This window comes from Euwallacea fornicatus, chromosome 23, assembly GCF_040115645.1.
Source record: "Euwallacea fornicatus isolate EFF26 chromosome 23, ASM4011564v1, whole genome shotgun sequence".
In the NCBI taxonomy this organism is placed as follows: Eukaryota; Metazoa; Arthropoda; class Insecta; order Coleoptera; family Curculionidae; genus Euwallacea; species Euwallacea fornicatus.
In genome coordinates, this window is record NC_089563.1 from 1620085 (window position 1) to 1642274 (window position 22190).

The 22190-nt window shown below is 34.6% G+C and overlaps 5 protein-coding genes across 13 annotated transcripts in view; 1 reads left to right on the forward strand and 4 right to left on the reverse strand.

Moving 5' to 3' along the window:
• The window catches only part of Samuel (SAM-motif ubiquitously expressed punctatedly localized protein), a 215141-nt gene extending 207624 nt beyond the window's left edge, over positions 1 to 7517 (forward strand). For all 7 annotated transcript variants that reach the window (XM_066295814.1, XM_066295813.1, XM_066295817.1 and 4 more), the window contains one exon: positions 6769 to 7517. In XM_066295814.1, coding sequence (XP_066151911.1) covers positions 6769 to 7008 — 240 coding nt within the window. In that variant the 3' untranslated portion in view covers positions 7009 to 7517. The remainder of the gene's footprint in view (positions 1 to 6768) is intronic.
• A 565-nt stretch (positions 7518 to 8082) lies between these two features.
• On the reverse strand, positions 8083 to 10506 carry LOC136346566 (uncharacterized). Of its 2 annotated transcripts, none has more exons than XM_066295820.1 (4): positions 10010 to 10506; positions 9756 to 9951; positions 9262 to 9510; positions 8083 to 9030 (listed from the first exon to the last, which is right to left on the reverse strand). In XM_066295820.1, exons 1-4 carry the CDS (start codon positions 10196 to 10198, stop codon positions 8798 to 8800), a joined length of 867 nt encoding a protein of 288 aa, XP_066151917.1. In that variant the 5' UTR covers positions 10199 to 10506; the 3' UTR covers positions 8083 to 8797. The 2 variants fall into 2 exon arrangements, with proteins under 2 accessions (XP_066151917.1, XP_066151916.1); XM_066295819.1 differs by having other exon boundaries at positions 8083 to 9072; positions 10010 to 10505.
• A 285-nt stretch (positions 10507 to 10791) lies between these two features.
• Positions 10792 to 12562, reverse strand: LOC136346419 (programmed cell death protein 7). Its single transcript, XM_066295548.1, has 4 exons — positions 12423 to 12562; positions 11834 to 12012; positions 11208 to 11775; positions 10792 to 11154 (listed from the first exon to the last, which is right to left on the reverse strand). Exons 1-4 carry the CDS (start codon positions 12526 to 12528, stop codon positions 10844 to 10846), a joined length of 1164 nt encoding a protein of 387 aa, XP_066151645.1. The 5' UTR covers positions 12529 to 12562; the 3' UTR covers positions 10792 to 10843.
• Tbca (Tubulin binding cofactor A) lies at positions 12535 to 13599 on the reverse strand. 2 transcript variants are annotated; one of them, XR_010733295.1, is made up of 4 exons: positions 13326 to 13599; positions 12909 to 13039; positions 12678 to 12859; positions 12535 to 12619 (listed from the first exon to the last, which is right to left on the reverse strand). XR_010733295.1 is itself a non-coding variant. In XM_066295549.1 (3 exons), the coding sequence occupies exons 1-3, from the start codon at positions 13430 to 13432 to the stop codon at positions 12741 to 12743; spliced, it is 357 nt and encodes a 118-aa protein (XP_066151646.1). In that variant the 5' UTR covers positions 13433 to 13598; the 3' UTR covers positions 12535 to 12740. The 2 variants fall into 2 exon arrangements, 1 of the variants encoding a protein (XP_066151646.1); XM_066295549.1 differs by having other exon boundaries at positions 12535 to 12859; positions 13326 to 13598.
• A 292-nt stretch (positions 13600 to 13891) lies between these two features.
• On the reverse strand, positions 13892 to 22164 carry LOC136346504 (fanconi-associated nuclease 1-like). Its single transcript, XM_066295699.1, has 10 exons — positions 21506 to 22164; positions 19165 to 19288; positions 18633 to 19112; positions 17920 to 18584; positions 16711 to 16994; positions 16510 to 16649; positions 16292 to 16429; positions 15344 to 15567; positions 15120 to 15291; positions 13892 to 15071 (listed from the first exon to the last, which is right to left on the reverse strand). The coding sequence occupies exons 3-10, from the start codon at positions 18866 to 18868 to the stop codon at positions 14816 to 14818; spliced, it is 2115 nt and encodes a 704-aa protein (XP_066151796.1). The 5' UTR covers positions 18869 to 19112; positions 19165 to 19288; positions 21506 to 22164; the 3' UTR covers positions 13892 to 14815.
• Positions 22165 to 22190: the final 26 nt, after the last annotated feature.

Here is a 22190-nt window from a genome sequence, read left to right on the forward strand (position 1 = left end):
ATCGGTACGCCCTTGTGGAGGTCGTACATTAGACGTCTTAAGTGATTCTTTAAGTGTCACCTGGGCACAGCCGATTATTATTCAAGACTGTATTTATAGTGGTATGCAATTACATGTAAAACACATTAGAGCGCTGCTAAACCAACTTTGAGGTGGTACACAAATGACAAACTGAAGCTGCAGGAAGTCTTCTAAGTGCAGCAAAGTGTGTTTCAACATGAAGCAGACGAGTTACTAACACGTAAAAATAATGAACCTCGTATGTACCTCCAAAAAGGAATTAATTAAAGCCTTTTTGATAATCGTCGTACAACTACCTCTGGTGGACCACACCCTAAGCAACTTACATTTTTTGGATGGGAAAAAAATTAGCCACAATTAGAATTTAAGCGTTTTAAGATCCGACTTCAACATGAAATCAACGACCTAAAAGAACTGGACGTAGCCAACGATCGCTGTCAGTGATCTTATTCCTAGGACGCAAGGCCGCCATATATTAGTGTCTCTATGACGTAATTTTGTGACCAGAGACGCATCTTGCGCGTTGCCGATCGACGCTTACAAAATGTTAGAGGTGGCGTGTGACGTCATTTCAACGATTTCCTCGCCATGAATTTGTGTCTCAGTTGCCAAAAATGGAGTCAAAACTGAAAAAAAGCGAACGCTGCGCGTGTTAAAGTTCCTCTAGGTCCCGGAATACAATAGATCTCTAATGCCGCAATCTACTTTTCCTCCCTAAAAGTCGATTTGCATAGCAAACAATTGTAATGAGCTTAAAAAAATAATTCTGTAAACAAACCATTGTAGGTTGCCTTGGTATTTCCCCCGTGGGCAGGCCATTATAACTTCCCATATACATACGCACTAAGCCAAACACCTTGTCGCAGGCAAAAAAGGGGCATCAAGGAAGAGAAAAAATTGGCCTCTCTTTTTTTCATTTCGATATTTACATGTTGCGATGGTACCTCACGTCACGAGAGTGGTACTACGAGTAGGCAAGACAAGATACTAAATAAATCCAATCAAACCCACGTTCGATCCGGAATTCCAGCTCGCACTTGCTCTGGTTCACGGTTCGTGTTTGACCCTGAAGGGGGGGGTCGAGAGGGGCGCAGAGGTCACCCGCCGGAAAGCCGCGCCCAACTGGTGTACGACATGTGCCGGCCCCCCTTTGGGTACCGCACCTTGAATTATAAATAACGAAAAACTGTATACGCTTTGTCGATTATGAATGCGGCAAAGTCGACGGGGTTGTTACCGATGATATGCGGGTTCGTGTCCATCATACTTTTTTGGGATTAAAGAAGTTGGTGCCACGCCCTAAATGGCTTAAAAAGTGTCCAAACATGAATCCAAGATAAGTCATTGTGCGAAGAAGTAACATGTACATATAATCGATGGAAGCAAACCGTTCTCTCTTTAATCTCTTTTTATAAATAAAATACTAAGAAATCGATATTATTACAGAGCATATCCTATTACGCATTAGTCCAAATATACCAGGTTATGGTATATTTTCCATTGTTTTCCAACGGAAAAATCAGCGTATTAACTAGACTGCAGATATCAAGTTGGGCTTCTTGAGAGACATTTATTCATCCAATCTCTTCGCCAGATGCAAAAAAATCAACGGAAGTTTCTTCCTTAGTGTCTTCCCCATTTTCTCTTCATTATTACACCGACGAGATTGTACAGATACATCATTTAAATTTAACAGACTTGAAGGGGATGTGAAAACAAAACACGAGATAGGCGAAGAACTAGATCGAAACTAAGACTGAAAATGATAAAATATCAGAAATATCTACGTAATTTAGCTCGCCCCACTGGTATTTTCCATCTCTTTTGGGTCACATTAGGCAGTTCAGGTTATAAATCCAGAGCAACGCTAAGCCACAACTGGGACTGAACCATTTTTCTTTCTACACATTAAAATTGTATCAATTATTCCAGTTTGTCTCGTGAAATTTAGTAAATTCTACATTTCTGTAGTTGATGGAAACAGGTGTAAACCAGCGCAAAACCAAATGAACGCTGGCAGTGCAAATAAAACCAAAGTTATCAACACTTCTGTCCCTATTTCCTTCATTTTTTATCGTTAATATTCGGTTATTTGTTACGTAAGTACCTAAATAGCGACTCCGAGTGAACATATTTTTCCTGACGTAAGCGCCCAAACCGGGCCGCTGCTGATTGGTTCGGTTCGCTCAAGAGGGCTTAGGTCTTATGAAATTGAAATGCACTCGTTCGGATCACATTTTTGCTGGAATCGTTCGTGAAAATTCTTCATCATGTAAATCAGATAAAATAACGATTAAGAAAAACATTCACTTTGTGCTAACTTACATTTCGTTGCGGCGTCTCTATGCACTTGACGCCCTCGAGTACGGTTATTCATAAAACATTGATATGGTTAAAAATGTGAACTGAAGAAGTTCTTACCTAATTGGTTGCACCGCACGGGCTGATAAAAATGGGATATTTCAGATAAAAAAAAAAAAAAAAAACCTGAACCATAAAGTTGCAGTGAAGTGGTTCTTCTTGGGTTCATCCAAATCACTTGGTGGAATTTATTGCTCCACAAGTAAACCCTTCTTCTCTAAAAATAATTAGAATAAGCGACGATTTTAATTTGTTCTCAAAATGGTGCTTCACTTTTGCAAAATTTCTGGATGCACAGTAAAATTTGAAGTCGTTGCGCATCTCACCCTCTATGACAAGTGAATAAAACCACCACATCCATGTGAATAACGATTAAAATCTGGTTTCAAACTCCACATAACCAGCACTCTATCCAATTATGATAAAATCGCCATTTGGATGTAAATTGCACCCATTTAGGTTTATGATAGCGTTATTATACCTATTATATGGTACCCGGCCACTTATTCGACGTGTTTATCGGCGGATCCATCATCATCCGTATCCGTCTGCCTGTCGGAAAAACGCCCGGTCTGGAGCAACAAAATTAGAATTTTTACACTCCTCTTAGAAACTAAAGCTGCATTCCCGGTTGCTTAAAGTAGATTTGTTTTGCATAACACGAAAGAGAGTGGTGAAGGTTAGAGGTCAAGGGCTAAGACCCAGGTAGCCGGCACGCGCCCCGGGGGCTCCAATTATACCCCACGCTTCCCCTCCTCGACCATCGCGTGCTGGTCCGACCCATTGCGGCTGCCCACGCTCGGAATGTGCCTTTTGGGCAGCGCAATTTGCAAAATTGGTATTCGGCAAGGTGGAAGATTTATTTCGGAAAAAATCGGCAGAAATTATAGAGGCGGTATGTGGGTCTGATCGCCTCCAGATTGTGGAAACTGCGAGGATTTTTTTCGGTATTTAGCAATCCCGCTCCTCGGGTACTAAAGTCGGAGCAAATTGGCCGCTTCGCTGCGACTCTACCGCGTCTGGTCAGCGGCCCACCGAACGACTCTGTACGAAATCAATTAATCTTGAAATATGACCGAGCAGGACGATAAAAATCCATCGAAAAAACGGTTTCACTTTCTCATGCTCGTAAACCTATCAGCGGATGCTAACGAAGACGCACTTTTTTGTTCAAGTTGACATTTATACTCCGGTTAACCGGTTAACAAACCGATTCACTTCTTTGCCTGCCTCTTGTCATGCTGCGATCGGATCATAAAAATCTACATTATCTTGTTCCAAGATCTCTCTAAATTCGCTCTCTATAGTCTCATTGTGTAGGAAAAAGTCTTATACGAACTAGTTCTCGTACCCGCTTGGCTTTACCTAAATATCAGTAATAAAGCGATCAACCTTTAGTCCCTGCTCAACAGTAAAAAGAAGCATTCAACCGCGTCCGGTTCAACTTTTGCCCATGCCCGGTGTTTTGCAGCCACAAGCCTCAATGCTGCCGACCGGGTCTGGGGACTCGCCCAGTATCATTTCTATACTCCATTCCATGAGAATTTAGTCTAGAAGCAAAGAGGCCGTCCTAAAATTTTGGGACGACTGCACGTGATTTTTTTTAACCAACAGTGAAGGGATGCTACAGGTGGCACAAGTCTGTTGGAAATACCTTAGCTTACAATGTCGACAGATTTTGCGGAAAAATCAAGAAACTAAGCGGCAACATCGCATATTTAAAATTAACACGGCATATTTTGGATTGACTATCTTATTATCGTCATCAGTCGCGTTTCGTGTGAGCAGCTTTGTCAAATCTGCAGTTTTTCTAATAACTGAGACGTTTTGTGGGTAAGTCTGGAAAAACAGATTTTGCTGGCGTGTGACCCGTTTTTAAGCTTGTTTTGAGCAATTCTGATATCAGGAAACTCTCGCGAATTTTGAACGACCCTTTTATTTAGCAACTTCTTCTAAATCTCAAATATTTAAGCCAGAACTCGAAGATTCAATTCCGATGTATAACTTCGTTCAGGGAATTGCATCAAATAGCTTGAAAATGGGAAAATATTTGGTAATTTTCGTGCAGTTTAACAGCAGAAAAACGTTAAAAATCTGATATTTTTTCAAGAATCTTATGAAGTTTGTTTTTTTTTAGATAATCAGTGCATGTTGGATGATTTAGCTAGAATTTGGACCTTTATTTTTCGCGTAATTTTTTCATACTCATATGTGAACAAGTCTTAACTCACATTCTGACGATAAAATCGAATTTTGGAATTTCCATTCGGTACGCAACCCCCCATTATATCATAAATTGAAGCTAAAAAATTTAATTTTGTGGGCTCACTCTAGAGCTAAAGAAATTAAGAAATCTTCGAATTAAATGCAAAAATACAATTCCTGCGGTTTCCCTTCAAGTTGAAAAGTAACGAAAAAATAAATTAAACGCAGATTCTGTCCAATAATTTGAGGTCTACCCAGACCTAAAAAACTTATTTTCAATCACGTAAAGTACAAAATTTTTTTATCATCAACTTCAGGTGATGCTTTACTTAATCTTTTTTTCATATTTTATATTTGATTTAAAAAAATAATGGTATAAACTTATTTTCAAACATAATAAAATTTTAGAAACAGTATTGTTCTGCAGGTAGAAGGATTGGAAAACGATTTTTATGATCTTTCAGGTCAACTTCCCTGTCTTCACCGACAAAACATTGCTTTCACATAGAAAAATTTAAAAGGAAGTCCATATTTTTTGTCGGGCTGATCGTAAAAAATATTTTCCCTTTTCAACATTACAGGAGAATCTCAACAAGATTATGTTTTTTCGGCATATCGACTCCATTGAAAATACAGGAATCCGCTACTATAACGATTGTCAATTCGTATCTAGGCCATATAGTGAAGTCAATGAGGTTCAGCTTAAGACAGATATTCAATAAAATTCCTATGGAACTGACTCTATCAAATGCCGGTTCGGATTGAAAATGTCATAACGGGTGAAAAATATGAGACTGCCGGTTGTCAGTGGCACCAACTGACCGTATAAGATAATTATGGAGCTCCGGGGCTCCCGGCTTATCTGCGAAACGCGTTCGATCGCAGATAGTTTCCTCGAGAAAGAGAATAATAATAAGGCTGCTTCGTTTTTGAACTAGGAAATTGATAAAATCACTACCGTGCCTTGAAAAGCCCACATTATATAGAAACCTCTGCCTCTCTGTCGTTCTGCAGACAAATCTATTTGCCTTGGGTATGTACATGAAAACGACATGTACGGGTATTCCTCGCTAATCTAAGGCTTGAGATCCCCATTAACAAAACCGGAAGCCTTAACACAATGCGAATTGGTTCGCGTGCCTCGTCTCCACGCATCGTGCCCTGACTTATCCTCCGCACACGCCAGACACGGGTTCGCTGCGCTCCATTTACATGCATTTACATTATCTTTGTTTTAAGCGGTGCCTGCTTTAAATTGCATTACATTGGCCCCATTTTTTTTAGACCAGTTCTAAAGGAATTTTTGTTCGTGCAAAAGGTACGTTTCTCAAATCTACGTCGTTCGACATATGAAAACGATTTACCTCCTAAGTACATATCAATAAATGAAACGTGCTAATATAATAGTTACGGATTTTTAGGACGACTCTCCTTCACCATTTTGTCCAATTAATTCAAAATTGCTCCGTTTCACTTAATATAACATGCAAAAGATTTTGAATGTGAATGAACATTCATGACACCTGTTATATCCTACATTATTCATCAAAATTCATCACACCAAATTAATTATTCGACGTTCTAAAACTCACCCCTGAAACGGTGTTATGAAATGTTAAAGGTACCGGAGCATCAAAATAGCCAACAATAAGTTTAATTTGAAAATTGACTATTTTCTCACGTGTTCAATATTGAGATTGGCACAAAAAAGAACACATCAATACGTCATTGCAAATTTCAAAAAATCTACACGATTTTCTCGTATAACTATTATACTAACACGAATTTAAATACAAAGTGTTATAGATTGTTGGTGAGGATGTCATTCGCCATTACATCAAGATATTTTTAAAATAATTTGTTTTACATCTATGAATTTATAATACAATTACATATATATATATATATATATATATATATATATATATATATATATATATATAACTTGTAACATTTCACGTACTTTATCAAAGTACATCAAATCCCATCCAGCGCCATAACGAAATAGTGAAGTTACCAGAGCATACAGGTAACAATTTTTAACTTGAAGATTAATCGTTATATCTTCTCACCTTGTCTTTAATGTTAAATTCGATAGAAGAATGTAAGGAAATAAGAAATAATTTTTTTTTCTACTCTGTGTCTCACAGTGTGTACACCTCCTTTCTTTATTTATTCCAGAATTTCCGAGACCAACGAATAGACGGCAGTGGCCTACCTCTCCTCACCGAGGAACACCTCACCCATACCATGGGCATGAAGCTGGGTCCTGCTCTAAAACTCCGATCAATTTTGGGCAAGAAACTAGGCAGTTGCAATGTTTGCTTGCATTGCTCGCATTGTCACAACAACAATTCAGGTAACTCGGAAACCACCACAAATGGCGGAGGGAATACTTCAGATTCAGGGGGTGCTTCATGACTTAACTTAAATCTGTTTTTTGTTAAATTTGTTACGGAATTCATCATTCGAAGTGTAAGTACTCTCGTTGTACATCTTTATATTGTTCGAATGACGGGTTTCTTGAGAGAGGAACAACAGAATTTGTTAATATTGTAAATATGTATATTTAGTACGTAAAAAGATTAAATTTAATATTAAGTGTTTTTGTATTTGGTTAAGTACTTATTAAGATAACTCCTTATAAAATCGTTGCTCAAACTGTAATAATGTGGTAGGTATAGCAATTATGTCACGAACCCTTTAGAATAATATCTACAACAAAATTAATTTAGTAATTTATTGGAGAAAAATTATTGGATTTGTGTGCGTCGAGTTGCAATCAATAAGGATAATATACCTACTTATACATTTAATGATAATTATATTAATGTAATATGAAAAATAGTTGTTTTTAACTGAGAAAAATATTTGTTACTATTTTTACAAAATATATTCGTACAATAAAGAGATGACGAGGCTTGAAACAACTATATTTTATTATAAACCATCCACATTTGGAAATCCACAACACTTCAACAAATAAGTCGATTAAACGTATGTCCTGCCGAACAGTCATTTCCTCCCACTGTGTGACAATAGTTCCCTCTGGCGACCATGATTCAACTTTAGATCTATAATAAATCTACGAGAAGTGTTCTATAAGTAAATGTGAATTAAGCTTTTTCAAGAATTATTCTGTAAAAGTTAAATTGAGAAACCGGCATGAATCGCAATAAGACTCAATTGTAAGGTGTTGTGATTTATCGAATCTCTTACATGTTAATAAATTTTATTATTTAGTAAAATTAAAATTCGTTAACCTTGTGAATCTGACCTCATATGCACAAAACCACATATTTCTCTATTATTTAAAATGATGACAAAAACCATGAAATTTCAAAATTTGTTTTTACTGACTGAAGTAATATAAATTCTCCTTTTAATTACTTAAAGCTTATCAATAGGTACTCAGAAGATGAATGAAAAATGACTACATTTTTATGCACTTTTAACACATAATACATATGAATGTTGTAAACAAATATGTAGTAATCATTTTAGAAAAGTTTATTAACGAGAAATCATTTAAAAAGTATAACATGATAACGCATAAGCATATGTTATTCGTTCTTACAAACTATATGTCAGTGCTCGTGTAATACATATTATCAAGTCGATAAGTCTAACACGATTTTAATTCAACTTTATGAACAATGATATCTAAAGCAACTTTATTGTGTTTTCCAAATCTGGAATATGGTATTATTTAGTATGCTAATAGAAAACTCATTAGACAATAAAAAAACTACCATACAAAACCATTATTCAAATTTACTAGCTTCAGAGGAGGGAAGTTGCAGAAGGTAGCAATTTTTCTACTAAGTAACGATCTTGAGGCTACTCAAAAATCGATTAAATTAAATGGGTATAACATTATTTTCAACAATCTTAATAGTACTTATTTAAGCACAAGTACAAGAACTTATTCTTAAAAGCTTATGTGCACAAACATGAAAATTATCCATTTAGACGGTTTTAAAACAGCTATATATTGCAAATATTTCCAAAAATATATACTTAGAAAAATAAACTTTATATCTATGCATATTTTAGCATGATAGATAAACTTATTTTCGACTCATAATCAATGCTTAAAGCACTATTATCTTAAAGTATATATGTATAAACATAATATATATTTGTACTCATAAAATTTTGGCAAAAACCCTACCTCTATTTGACAAAAAAAAAACATTAATTTAGCTATTCAATGCCTGTGCACGAGCCTGGTATAATGCCTCCTCTCTGGAGAGGAATCCTCTCCAATAACACTTCCCCTCCTCCAAACCGCGTCATCACCGACGATTGACAATTTCCGATCCACCTCATTAACTATCGACAATCTTCTGCCAAAATCCCCGGCAGTGGAGAGCTTTCTAGAATTCCTGCGTCCTCCAAATCCTCCAACTAAAGCCGAGTCACTTGAAGATGGAAGCGATGCTGGAAACGAACATCTACGATGAAGTGGTGAAGGTTTCACACCTGCATCGCCAAAACAATTTTGAAGTGAAGCGTTATAAAGGGAAAATATAAAAAAGAAATTTTAGTTTTTTAAGAGGAGTAGAAGCGTTCACAACACACGTACAGAAAACATCATCAGAAGCACCCATCAACCGCGTCCCTAACTACCTTAGTCGAGTCGCAGTTGTGGGCGGGTAGAGTTCCGCCTACCCTGATGGAACTGCTCGTTCGACTCCCCCTCAAAGGGCTGCTCCAGAATGCTCTCGCGTCTCATCAACTCCCTTCTATGGTGCTTCAGCACCGTCAGATCTGCTAAGGAGCATTTTCGGTTCGTGGGGTTTTTGTTACCCTTCTTCTCGTTCCCCGAAGATGGGCACATCTTGGCTCGGTAGAGCTCTAAGAGGGCTGCGCCCAGTGAGGTTAAGAGCACGATAGCAATGACATAATTGACGATTGTATCTATAGAGGCAAATAGTCATTACCCAACATTCTCAGAGTGAATCGAAAAGCCCAAATACTGCTTTTTAAAACCATCTGTGTGATTTGATAGACTCTATCTTTAAAAAGCAGTATTGTTGTTTTATAAAGCTCTAGTGTAAAGAAAAATTCTATAAAAATATTTGGGTCTGGAAATGGAACTCAGTATAATTTTATGCACATTTATAATTTATGGATTTTCCTGACACAATAATAAATGTACTTACTTTGAGTGTCGTTGGAATTATTCTTCGCTGCCTTCTTTCTATAATAATATTTCGGAATTTTGTGCTTTATGGGGTTCAAAATGTCATCAGGTGTGCAACTCATTCTGGCAGAAAAGTATTCTGAACAAATCACTGCCAACTCTAATGGTTTATTTAAAGGAGGACATGAAGGTTGTGGCTTAAGCCCTAATTTAGGCTGTAAAGTCATTTTATTTTAAAATTTTTCTCAATCTCAATTATCATTAAGTACTTACTGTAGATAAAATTTTCGAACCATTTTTGCTTACATCCTCTTTAATCTGATGCGTGGTATTGACATCTGGATCATCCAAATACCCATTGGAACTGCCACTTTTGGCATAATACACTGCGGACACAACCAAAGCGGTAATGCACAGTAAGGACAAAATTAACTGGTTTTGGTCGTTATACGTCTCTGGCATGATTTACCACTTTGTTTTCGGATTCTTAGCTGTTTATATTACGATTTACCGTAGGTTTATTTTGCCGGTTTAAAATACGACATCGTTTTATTGCTTTATGTAGGCTTTGCAGGAATATTCAGTAACATTTTACTGTTTTATGTATCTGATTAGATTAAAAAATTAATAGTAGATTTTTGTTACACAATCAAAGCTGGATTTAGTATACAATCACAGAAAAAGAATATGTCACTGCGTAAACGGGATAGAACCGAATGTAGGTTGAATATGGAAAATCGATTTTCTGGAAAACGGTCTGCGTAGTTGTTGGGAGAGTTATAAAACTCGACTTGGAGAGTATTGAACTGGATGGCTGATAAAACCTTCGATTTCCAGCTAAGTTGCAAAACGCAAGTCTGGGCTACTGGCAAATGTTATTTTAGCGTATTTTCATATCAGGGAGTATTACGTCCATTTTCAATGTTCAATTTCAGTAACAATTAATGAAGGAAATTTATCATACACTTAAGCAAACCGCCATTAGCTCTCTAGGTGCTGGAATTTGACATTGTCTCGTTGAAATTCATAAATTAACACGAGAACATAAATTCTCATTGCAGTGAAAAACTTTAAATTTATTATTATTATTTATTATTACAAAAAATCTTATCCTAATAAAGCATTACTATTATCCAAATACCGAGTCCAAGCTTCGCTGCTATTAACATCCGGCAAAATCCATCCAATGGGAATTTTAGATCCATTTTCGTTATTAGGAGACACCAAAAAAGTGTCCCAACTTTTCCGTATCGCTATGAATGTCTCCAATTCGCGTTCCGCTGCAGTTAAGGCCCAGTAAGTTGAGTTGTTTGTCGGAACTACGTGGACCTGTCCAAAAAGAACTGTCTTCCATTCTTCTACCAATCGACGCTCCTTGTTCAATCTAGCTTGTTTCGAATCCTCAGTTTGGGTTTTTTCTAAATTAAATAGAATACGCTAAAATGCTTGGGAAATTGGCCAAAATTCTTACCTAACATTAATTTAAGTCCTTGCTCCTCTTTCAAATATACCTGAAGGCTGTTTTCCCACATTTTAACCAGCTTTTCAGTGGTGATATTGAATGCTCTTTTATCTTCTGGAGACGTTTTTTCACCGCGGTGATTGGCCACGTTTTCTCTGACTAATCTGAGCTTTATAAGAGCGCTTATAAGGGAAAGTTGTTTCCTTGCATCATATTTTTTCTTAGTGACCTCCGATAAAACCATGTCTGCATCTTTTTGCATAGCTTCTTCCATCTTCACTTTTTCCACCTCTTCCTTTTTGCTGTTTAACCAGTGATCAATTTCCTTGTGCAACTTTTTTCTCTTCTCCATATCTTCCTGCTTTTCAAGAATCTTCCTATCACGCCTCTTACGATCATTTATGCGCTTTTTTTTACGATTTTTAATACACACTTTCAAATGCTTCAGCACCTCGGCGTTGTCAAATTTACACATTATTCTGGTAAATTCGTCTTTTATCATTCCAATATCAACAGTTTTTTGCTTCCATTCTGTGGAGGACATTGTAGCCACGTTTCGTTGTAAGTCTTGTTGAATCTGCAAAAGTAATTTTTTTGTATAACAATGTATCATTATATATACTAAATTGCGTAACCTTATTCAGACTTCCCATTAAGGAGACACATTTGTTTAACTGAGTTTTAGCTTCGTGTATGGTCATAGCGTTGGGGGGGACGTTAATTTTCTTGAGATTGGGCAGAGGACGGTAGATGTTGTTTTGCTGAAGCCATGTTTCAATCCATAACTCATCATTGGATTTATTGTAAATATTATCTGAATATAGCAAAAATATACTCTAAGGTATGAACAAAACTCCACCATTAAAGAATGTATATTATGGGTAGAATTCAATTTTAGTAGTGGCAACTGTGAAGCTGATATTACAATTTATAACGCAAAACGTTGCAGAATATTTTTAAAAGCCAATTTATGCTAACCCTAAATATACTTGAAAAAATGTATAAAACATGTAACAATGAAACTAGCAACCACTTACAGCAGGATTACTGGTGTGTTAGCACCAAAATGAATAAAGCAAAAACTTCCTTTCATAACATGTCATGAGTAACATTTAAAATGATAAATGGTTTCTGAATATGCCATTTATTGATCCATAGTAAAACCCTTCATTTGAATAATTTCAAAGAAATTACACTTACAAAACTGGACTTAAATAAACTTACCTAAAACATGGGTCTTGTCCACATTCTGCCTGAAAATCTGAGTGGCAACTTCAGAGGCATGCCGGCTGGTTGTAGGTACTGGCTGGTGATGAGCGAAAAAGTTCATGGCAAATAGTATTGCCCGTTTACTTCAAAACCGCACAAAAAATTAATTAAACTAAGATTAAAGGTATCAATAATAATTAAAATTAGAAAACCTAGAAAAAAATGCAATTTTTATAAATGCCAATTAGTCTTTCAAATTAGGTTAGTCACTGTCTTTTTTAAATCCTTATTGAAAAATATTGTAGATACTAAAAAGATATAAATCAAGTAAGATTATTCGCACTTCTGCAAATCCCCAGTGGTTGGTAACTGCAACTTTGCCTCCTCCAACACCTTTTCAGCAGTCAAATACTCCTCAATTTCTTTTAAATCTTGCTCAGATTCTAAGATGCCTAAAGAAATTGTTACTTATATTCTCAGCAGCAGTAGCTTATCAACAACCTTTCAATTCCTCATAAGCTTTAAACAGTCTCCTCTGACAATCGGGAACCATCATCAAACACTCTTGCAGTACTTCTTCCTGTTTTCTAATGTGATACTCATCACGACCTTCAGCTTTACATTTTTCAATCCTACATGGAAATAGAAAAAGACAATGAAGTGAAAATAATTATCATGAATTAATTGTTGATATAATTATGTTAGTAATACCCCAGCAATCTACTCATCCAGACACTACAATAGATTACATATGTATAATGATACAATGAAATTGAAACTATTATTGTGGCAGGGCCCAAAGAGAACTCAACCCTTGATATTGAATGCTATCTTATTTCGAAATTCGGGTACGATAGTGTATGGTGAACGTAACTTAACGAAAAAAAGAAATACATAGAGAAATAGACGTCATTTTACCTATTTTTTTGTTGTTCAGCTTCTTTTTCATACACGGTTTTTTCTTTGGCTAACCTCTTCACTACACTTGTTTTAATTTTTAGAGTTTTTAGTCTTGGATCTGCCATAATATAGGACTATTTCGCCTTGCTTTGTGCAGGAAGAATGAACTGATTTATGGAACAAATTCCATGTATGTAAAATAATGAAAGAAATCGTGATTCACCACTCAAAATTTATATATAATTTAATAATTCATGCGGATTCTAGGAAGCAGACAAAAGATTGACAAAAAATAAACAATCTAAAGTTCCCGAAGGAAATAACTTTTCAGAAATAAATTTATATCTTTTTCTTTGTTTTATTCAATTTACTAAGTGGAATAAAACTAATCGAGTGATATGAGAAGTAGAGTCACGTGAGAACACTGTAGCGTCACTGAGAGTATCATTCTCAACTGATTTTATAGTCTATAAACTACTAATTTATATCATGATAAAACACTAAATCAAAATGTTTTTTTGGTTTTACTTAACAAAATATAATTTGTACAAACCGGGCTTTAATATGCAATTAAAATATTCCGATTTTCATTTCTACGAAGATATATTTTAAATAATAATAAATTCTATAATAATAAATTTACCGGGTGCTCCTTAATGTATGCGGAGAACTTTAGGATGTGATACTACGACTAAAATAAGGGCAGTAATTTATATATCTATAATGTCTAGAAGTACTCCCCTTCGAATTTATTCTATTTCATTTAAATTATTTTTACAAATTTACAAATTGCATGAAGAACGATACTAAATTCTATAATTATACCATAGATACATTTAAAAGAAAGCGGCGACATACAATTCCTGTTTCGTTGCGTCCCGCTATCAAACCTTATTGTAACTTATTTAAAAATCACAAGAAATGCTAGAAAAATAAAATATATAGGATGTTTCATATTAGTAAACCAATCCGCTAACCGGACACTCTTCATGCGAAAATAATTATACTGCAAAATTTTATTAACATATGTTAAAAAACACCCAAGTTATTAACAAAAGTATTTTTTTAAAATAGCTTCAACACCCCGTGTAATAAATATAAAGCGTTAAGAGAAAAATATCATAAGGAAAGTCTAATTGTTTTCGCATGAGGAATCTACAGTTAGCGGATTGGCCTATTAATATAAAGATACCGTGTATCTGTATTATAATGTGTGCATATTCATAAGAAATCCTTAAAAGGTTTGGAATTTTTCGTATTTATCAATCATATCTTTTTGAATAAATTTTAACCTTAATTTAACGAAATGAAACATTAGAATAATTTCAACAACTTCAACTACCCAAAAACATACGGTGCGTTCCTGAAAGCAGGAGGGTCTTTCCAAAGTAGGAATACAAACTAAAAGCAACAATAGTCATATTTAGCTAATTTTTATGATTAATTGCTTAGTATCTCCCATTTTCACTATCCTCTCACTTTCATTCAAAGCAGATTTGGAAAAACCCCTAGGTACTGTTGTGTTTGGTTGCACTTGAAGATTGTATTTTCATCTTATTTTTGATATCTGCTGCATGGACGACACAAACTTCAACCTGAGCTTTGTTCAGGGCCAGGTATTCAAGCCACAAGCTTGTTGCAATTGGCAGCTCAGTGAGGGAATCAGATGTTGAGTTGACAACGAATTTGGGAGATATCCCGTCAGTGTTCCAAAACAAAAACTCTGGCATTCCTTCGTCATACTGATCTAAATCAGTTATTAGTCTACAAATCAAGTTATTAAGATGTGATGAGAATTGGGAAAGAACGTACCTTTCAAAAATCTTAGCCAGAATCTCTCTACCAATGACAGAAACCAGGACTTCGATTGTGTTAACATTGTCGATAATATTCATGATTACTCCTGCGGCGCTAAATCTTTGCGAATGCAATTGGTAATTTTTCTTACCAAATTCCACTAAACGTTCTTCAGACCAGTTGATTTCTGCGTAATGTATTTATACAATAAAACATCCATCACCTTTATTTAAACTCACTGATTTCCTCAATTCGTTGATCGATAAATTTCTTTCTCTCCCCATAGAACCGTGAGCAGCAATTGAGACTATCAAAGATGTACATGTCAATGGGAGCGAACTGAAGCTGACTAATGAAAGTGGCAGGAACGACTACTTTGGGATAGTAAATGATGTCCCAAAAATAAAGAACTAGAAGTGCTTTCAGTACATGCCCCATGTTTTTCACGCTTTGATAACCTTGGCTAAAGAATACGATTGAAGAGAGAAGGGGGAAATAATAATATACCCTAAACTTGTCGGGAGGTTTGTTAACTTTCAATTAGCTATAAATTTGATCCCCCGCCGTTTCTAGCGTTCTCGCGCTCTCCTTAACCCTCCATTAGTCGCTATGGGTCTGACAGACCCATAGTGTTTTTATTTGCTAATTGTTGGAAAACTATTGGAGCCACATTATTGTCGCTTCGTGACATCTCAAAGAGATATTTTAAGAATAGTTTACATTAGTTTTATACCCTGGTAAGTGTTTTATTGCGCTATAAATTCTTGAGATGTGTTGATCGGCGCCGTCTTGGGGGTGCCATACCCATTTCTACTAGCCGCGTTACAGTTGTACGAAGTCCTTTGGTCGAGAGTTCTTTGTTTTGTTCGCTTATTTTAGTTAAATTTGTGTTAGTGTTTACAAAGATGGACAAAAAATATAATTTAAAAAAAAGTACCTAAATAAATTTTAACTAGTTAAAACTGTTTTTTATTTTTCTTAATTTGTTTAAATATAGTTGTAAATTATGCTTTTTAAAGCACTGTGTATGTCACAAACACGGAAGTTATCGTTGATCATTGGATTGTATTTTAAACGCATTACAATTACAAAAAATAAGATATTTATTAACACGGGTCTCTCAGACCCATAGCGACTAAGGACGTCTCATCAGCTGACGCGCCTAACGGAGGGTTAACAATACTTACTTAGAATAATGAAGTAAAGTCGCCTCTTGAATTTTGGATTCATTCCTTCTTTCAGATTCATTCCTTCTTTTAGACAAATTAATGTAGCATCGCTTAAACAGTGATATATCGATATTTCTCGGAATTAATTCTATAAGCCTAAAATATATTTTAAGCGTTAATACTAAAATAGAAAATGTACGACAAACGTAGCTATGGGTTAGATAGATTCTCTATACCTGTCACACTTGGAAACAATCCCCAACTTTCTTAACTTTTTAATCGTTAGCCGACCAATTTTACCCAGTTCAAACAAATCCTTTTCCTTTAAAACAACATTTATTCTTTCAGAGAGGTTTTTAATTAAAATATCTGCTACCTAAAATACCGAAACAGCTATGTAGATATTCGATGCCCAGAAGGTGTTAGCTGAAACTTACCTCTTCGATGTTCTCTTTTTTTTCTAGAATTTTAACGATCTGGTACAACCATGTTCCTAACTGCCTGCTATTAGAAAATTTCTGCGAAAGAAAGTTAAGCCACATCCGCAAATTGTCGTTTTCGCAGTTATTGTTTTTAAAAAGTAATTCGCAGCATTTTGACAATATAGAGCAATAAACCTGGTTGGAGGCAAATTGTTGAATGTGCGGAAAAATATTTTCAGCACCTTGTCGTTGGTCTGCCAATAGCTTTTGGTATGCTTTATCCGCAAGTATGTTTATTTCTATACGACATACGTGTTCCTAAGTATCATGTACATATGGAAGGAAGCAATTATTTGGCTTATTTCACAACTAAAAGTTTATATAAACATAGGTCCGCAAACGCCTCATTACCTACCTATAGGGTATTCAAATTTAAAAAAAGTTATTACTGATAATGAGTTACGAAATCGAATAGTAGATGCATTTCAAATTATAAGAATCATTCCGGGGGTATTCGAAAGAATACGGGCATCAATGAGAAGAAGGGCGGCCGCATGTGCAAGGACTGGAGGAAGTCACCTTCAACAGTTGCTGTAATGTCGTTTCTTTGTTAACGGTATTATTATTATTATATAGAGGCATTCCAGTTTTAATTTTGAACAGTTAGTTAAAAAAAAACTCTCAAAATTCTTAAAAATAGAAAAATAACTATGATAACTAATTGCTTACCCATAATAAGTTTCAATTTCATGCAACGAATCATAGAAAAGCTTTTTTATTTTCTTTTGCCGATAATCGACGCAGATACGACAAAACTACAAAAGACCAAAAAGTTGTTAAACAAAATAAAAAAGTTATTTTATTCTTTAGAATCTACCAACGGTGCTCCGAAGAAGTTCAAGGGAAAAAAGGAAGCATGACCCCTGAAACAATATCACCCTGTAGATTATCAAAGCCATTTCACATGCTCAATGATGCGTAAGCTATATTTGAAATTCTAGCTAAATATTTCAAAAACTGCGAGAGTTATGAAGGAAAAACTGAAATATTTCTTTAATTTGAACGCTCTGCAGGTAACGAAGCGTTTGAAAACTTTTGTTTATATGAACTTTTAGTCATGAAATAAGCTAAATAATTACCCCCTTCCATGTGTACATAATATTAAGGAATACTAAGTATTGCGGAAAGTAATTATCTACTTAAAAAAATGAAATTGTAACTAACCTATGATATTTCTTTCGCAATCTAATTGCTTCTGCATTTGCACGGCAGCAACGTATTTTGTAAAATCGTCTCTCGTACTAAAGACTGGATAAGTTTGGATTTGCACCTCGAGAAATACTCCATTCTCATTAATTACATGTTTAAAATAGTTACTAATATCGGAAAGCTTCGGATTTGTGAATGTAGATAGAATATAAATATAATTGAAAGTGTCATACAATGATTGGCTAAGTCTAGCAGCACGTCCCAACACTTTTTCTATTGCCTGCATAGCGAAGACCTTTAAATCGTTTGTACTGCTGTACTTCTCCGCAATTTGTGTCTTAAGATTGGATTTAATGGTTCTTTTATTTGGTTTTTCATTAAAAAAAAGTTCAGTCGATATCTTTTTGAGTTGGTCAGTAGAAAGAGGCTCGAGTAGGTTCCTCAAGTCACATTTATCATTTTGGTAATCTACGAACTCTACTAAACCTTCGTTGTGAAATTTTTTAAAAATGTCGAATATTTTTTTGTCATCTGCATCGAAATGCACTTTTGAGCAAAATTTGTATATGTTGTACCAACGATTTGATAGTGAATAAAACCTCAGCAGCAAGTATTTCTGATCGGGACTAATTTTTTGAAAATTATGCACTTTTCTGAGTTTTTCAGCATCAAGCATGTATCTGCAAAATTAAAGGTAGAGAACGATATTTCGTTATTTTGATACTTACTTTAGATGAATGTTGTCCAACACTATGTTAATCAACTTTTCAAATTCAAGCAATATTTTGTTTTGCAAGTTCTGCACCTTCTCAATTTTTCTCTTCTTCATTGCATAGTTTTTTTCAGAAAGGCCTGATAAATTGCTGTAATTACTATAGTTTTCACTTCCTTTCTCATTTCCTGATAAACTGGCGATCGCACTTGACGATCTTTTCGAAGTACTCAAAGAAACTGAATGGGTCATATTAAGCGAATTTGAGGTTTTTCCCTGAAGTTCTAGACTCGATGAAGTGCTTGAGGAAGCATATAAAGAGCGCTTTCGATTGTTACTTGCTACTTTTTTACTGCAATTTCTAGAGGACTCTTGACAAGAAGTTTTTGAGCAAGATGGTGTGCTCTCGCTATTGATAAAATTAAAATTATGCAGCTTACTTACTGCATCTGCACTCCTCTGTTTAGTATTATTAGAAATACATTTAGATAAGCAACTGAAAGTGTAATAATTTACATATTTTTCTCTTCAACAAAAAAACAAAAAACCCTTTGAGAATGTTCTTCGTTTGTACTTCCAGATAATTGTGATGAATCTTGCTGTTGATTTGGAAAACGCTCTAGAATTGAGTTTTCATCATACTTGGTGAGCAATCCATATCTTGTGTCGAATCTAAAATTATTTGCCGAGAAAAAAAGGCGATTGATAACTAGAAAATGTTGAATTAAAGAATGTTAAAATGGAAAAGCGGACCTAAAAAATTTTAGATTTGCAAATTATAGAAGATGTCGTGGTCGGCAGCTTATTTTTCGTACGATTACATATTAAAACAGAATGATTCTAGTTTTCGAATACTACAAAAGTCTTAAAAATAAATATTACTTTTAGAATTCTGGTAAACATCAAAGAGGGGCAAGTACAGAATTTCTTTTCTGGAAGATAAAGCACCTAAAATTAGGTCGCTTTCTAGGTTTTGCTTGAAATCGTTCAAACAACCGAGAAGAACTTTAACAATAAATTACAGATTTAATATTATTACCTAAACTTTGGAGAATATCATGAGCATACAAAACTATCGGTAAATACGTAAATATGTGGAGAGGCACTTACTTTCATTATTTTATCTCTCATATCTCAATCTAAAATTCTAACATTAAATATTCGAAGTATAAAAATAAGGTAAATCGCAATGCAAAAAATTAAGACAGAAAAATATAATTATCTAGCTGCAGCTATTTAAAGCTTCAGGAAAATTCGAAAATGTTCTTATAAATGATTAGTTAGACTTATGTTAACGAAGCATATCTTAATATTACATATTAAGAGCAAATAGAAAATGGTTATAAAATCAAACTAAAATAAAACTGTCACATTTATTCCGTATTTGTGCAATATTGATCAAATGAGACTACCGCAAAAGGGTTGTATGGCGGCCTAGTTCAGCCACAGCTTATTTTTTAGACCACAAGCTTTACATGAAATTATCAATAAATCAATTTTTAGCTATGATAAAATTACAAAACGTACTATTACGTATATTTGCCTCATGAGTGTTAGGAATTGGAGGCACCCATGATTGCCTTCAGTACAACCACCTTGCTTTTCCTTAACTAAAACTGCGTTTTGCAAAAAAAGCTTTTTATTTTCTATCTATAATATAAAATTTTATGAAAATTTCATGCCTAGCAAAATTTGCTTGTTTTTTAATATTTCGTCACACGTTCTTTTCCATAGCATAAAAAAGAAATAAATACTTTTACAAAATTTGAGCTAGATTTTAACCTACTAAATTAGTCAGATTTTTGGTAACTTTGAATATATTGGAGATTTAGCAGTTTATAAATTTTAGTACCAATTGTAGCATTAAACTTAGCAAGAAAATAATGATGGGCAAATCGACAGAACCTTCTAGGACTGAAGCACTGTGGAATGAGGTTCCTACTATCACCGCTACTAAATGATCTAATGTCGGGGAATCCCATTTATGAACTGGGATATCTCTCGGAAACGAAAAAGGAAAGGAAAGGGTGGGAAAACAAGCAATCGAGATGCGATCGAGTAGTAGTAAATTCATTATTTTGTCTATATTTTGATAATATATTAACATTTCTCAACCATGAAAAATGTTTATAATATTATTGCGATAAATACCACTTTTAACTGTTTCATATTTATAACAATTCAAATCTATTATAATAGACGCGATGAAAACTTTCTCATTTCCTTTAACTATGTATTAATTATTGAATATAAGCAAGAATATTTTTAGATTTTTCGCCCGATATCCATCGTTGATAAGCATTTTCAATTAATGATTATAAGGTGCATTGTAAACACCACGTCGCATACAGAGTATCCGTTTGAGGAGTTCAACTAAGGAGATCTCGATAACCATAAAAGGTATGAGATCAGTTTCATTCAAATTTTAAAAATTCCAAGGACTTTCAAAGAATCTATCAATACTGAAATTTTGCAACATCGATTATATTTTTTCTTCTGCTCATTTGGCGGTATAATTTAAAATAGTTGGCACTTCACCATTGTAACTTTTCTTTTTCTACAACATCGCGATGTCCTGTGTAAAACTCGACGTTTCGATTTTCCAAAACCATCATCAAGTTTTTTATGGGTGCCATCTTGGATTTTCACATTTTCTAATCCAGATCAGCGGCATTTCAAATTCAGAAGTGGATGCCTTATATTATTATATTAATATTTCCGAAATATTCAAAGTACTTAAGAATTTTAACTGCAGTTGATCTTTGAACGTAGGAATATCTTGTAATTATCTTTCGAACAAAGGTTCTTTGTCTTTATATCTGATCATATACAATATACCATCGATTACTTACAAGCTTGTAGAATGCCTATTTTTTTATTTATGCTTACCATCTTCCTCCAAATACTGACTTGTTTTGTTCTTCTGTGACCCAGACATTTCACCAATGTTATTTTTTGAACAAATCTTTATCCTTTCTAGAGACTTTTGAATCAACAGTTATTTGAAAAAGCTCCCAGAAGAACTATTGGTTCTTTCGAATGTATGAGCTACACTTCACCAATACATCGCTTTCGCTTAAATGTATTGGGTTTATGATCATGCACTTCTTTTTTAGAATATTTTTCCGCTGATACGTGAAAATGATCAAGAAATTAACTGTATACGATCGTTTTAAGTAATCGAATAAAAAGCGATTGTAAATGTTTTAATAATGTGTTTTAATAGAGACTAAAGACGATAAGATAATCATGGAGTGCAGAAGCAGTATATTTTCGCGGGATTCGTTTAATTTTTTCTAGTTTCTCTCAGTAGACATCGCCATATAAATTCTTTACATATTTTAATTATGGACATTACCATACAGATAATTAAATTGATGATATTTTCTTTTCGTGTATCAAATAATAATGATTAAAATAATTGTACAATAATCATTAATAAAGCACGAATATCGCACTACTAGGTGTGTAGCACTATCTATTCTATTTCTATCTCTTATTATTAAGTGATTTATGTGTAATCAAGTAAGATAACATGAAGCATTGCGCACAAATGTCAAATGCCTAACATTGG

Coding starts and splice junctions, on each gene's coding strand:
- LOC136346566 (XM_066295819.1), bottom strand. CDS start 10,198: ATGCCAGAGACGTATAACGACCAAAACCAGTTAATTTTGTCCTTACTG. Junction 9,952..10,009: donor GTTCGAAAATTTTATCTACA/GTAAGTACTTAA, acceptor ATGACTTTACAG/CCTAAATTAGGGCTTAAGCC. Junction 9,073..9,261: donor GAACGAGCAGTTCCATCAGG/GTAGGCGGAACT, acceptor TTGGCGATGCAG/GTGTGAAACCTTCACCACTT.
- LOC136346419 (XM_066295548.1), bottom strand. CDS start 12,528: ATGAACTTTTTCGCTCATCACCAGCCAGTACCTACAACCAGCCGGCAT. Junction 12,013..12,422: donor GGACAAGACCCATGTTTTAG/GTAAGTTTATTT, acceptor TGCTATATTCAG/ATAATATTTACAATAAATCC. Junction 11,776..11,833: donor TAATGGGAAGTCTGAATAAG/GTTACGCAATTT, acceptor TTACTTTTGCAG/ATTCAACAAGACTTACAACG.
- Tbca (XM_066295549.1), bottom strand. CDS start 13,432: ATGGCAGATCCAAGACTAAAAACTCTAAAAATTAAAACAAGTGTAGTG. Junction 13,040..13,325: donor GCTGAACAACAAAAAAATAG/GTAAAATGACGT, acceptor ATTTCCATGTAG/GATTGAAAAATGTAAAGCTG. Junction 12,860..12,908: donor AGCTTATGAGGAATTGAAAG/GTTGTTGATAAG, acceptor CAATTTCTTTAG/GCATCTTAGAATCTGAGCAA.
- LOC136346504 (XM_066295699.1), bottom strand. CDS start 18,868: ATGACCCATTCAGTTTCTTTGAGTACTTCGAAAAGATCGTCAAGTGCG. Junction 15,292..15,343: donor TCAACGAATTGAGGAAATCA/GTGAGTTTAAAT, acceptor TACATTACGCAG/AAATCAACTGGTCTGAAGAA. Junction 15,072..15,119: donor CTGGCTAAGATTTTTGAAAG/GTACGTTCTTTC, acceptor CTTGATTTGTAG/ACTAATAACTGATTTAGATC.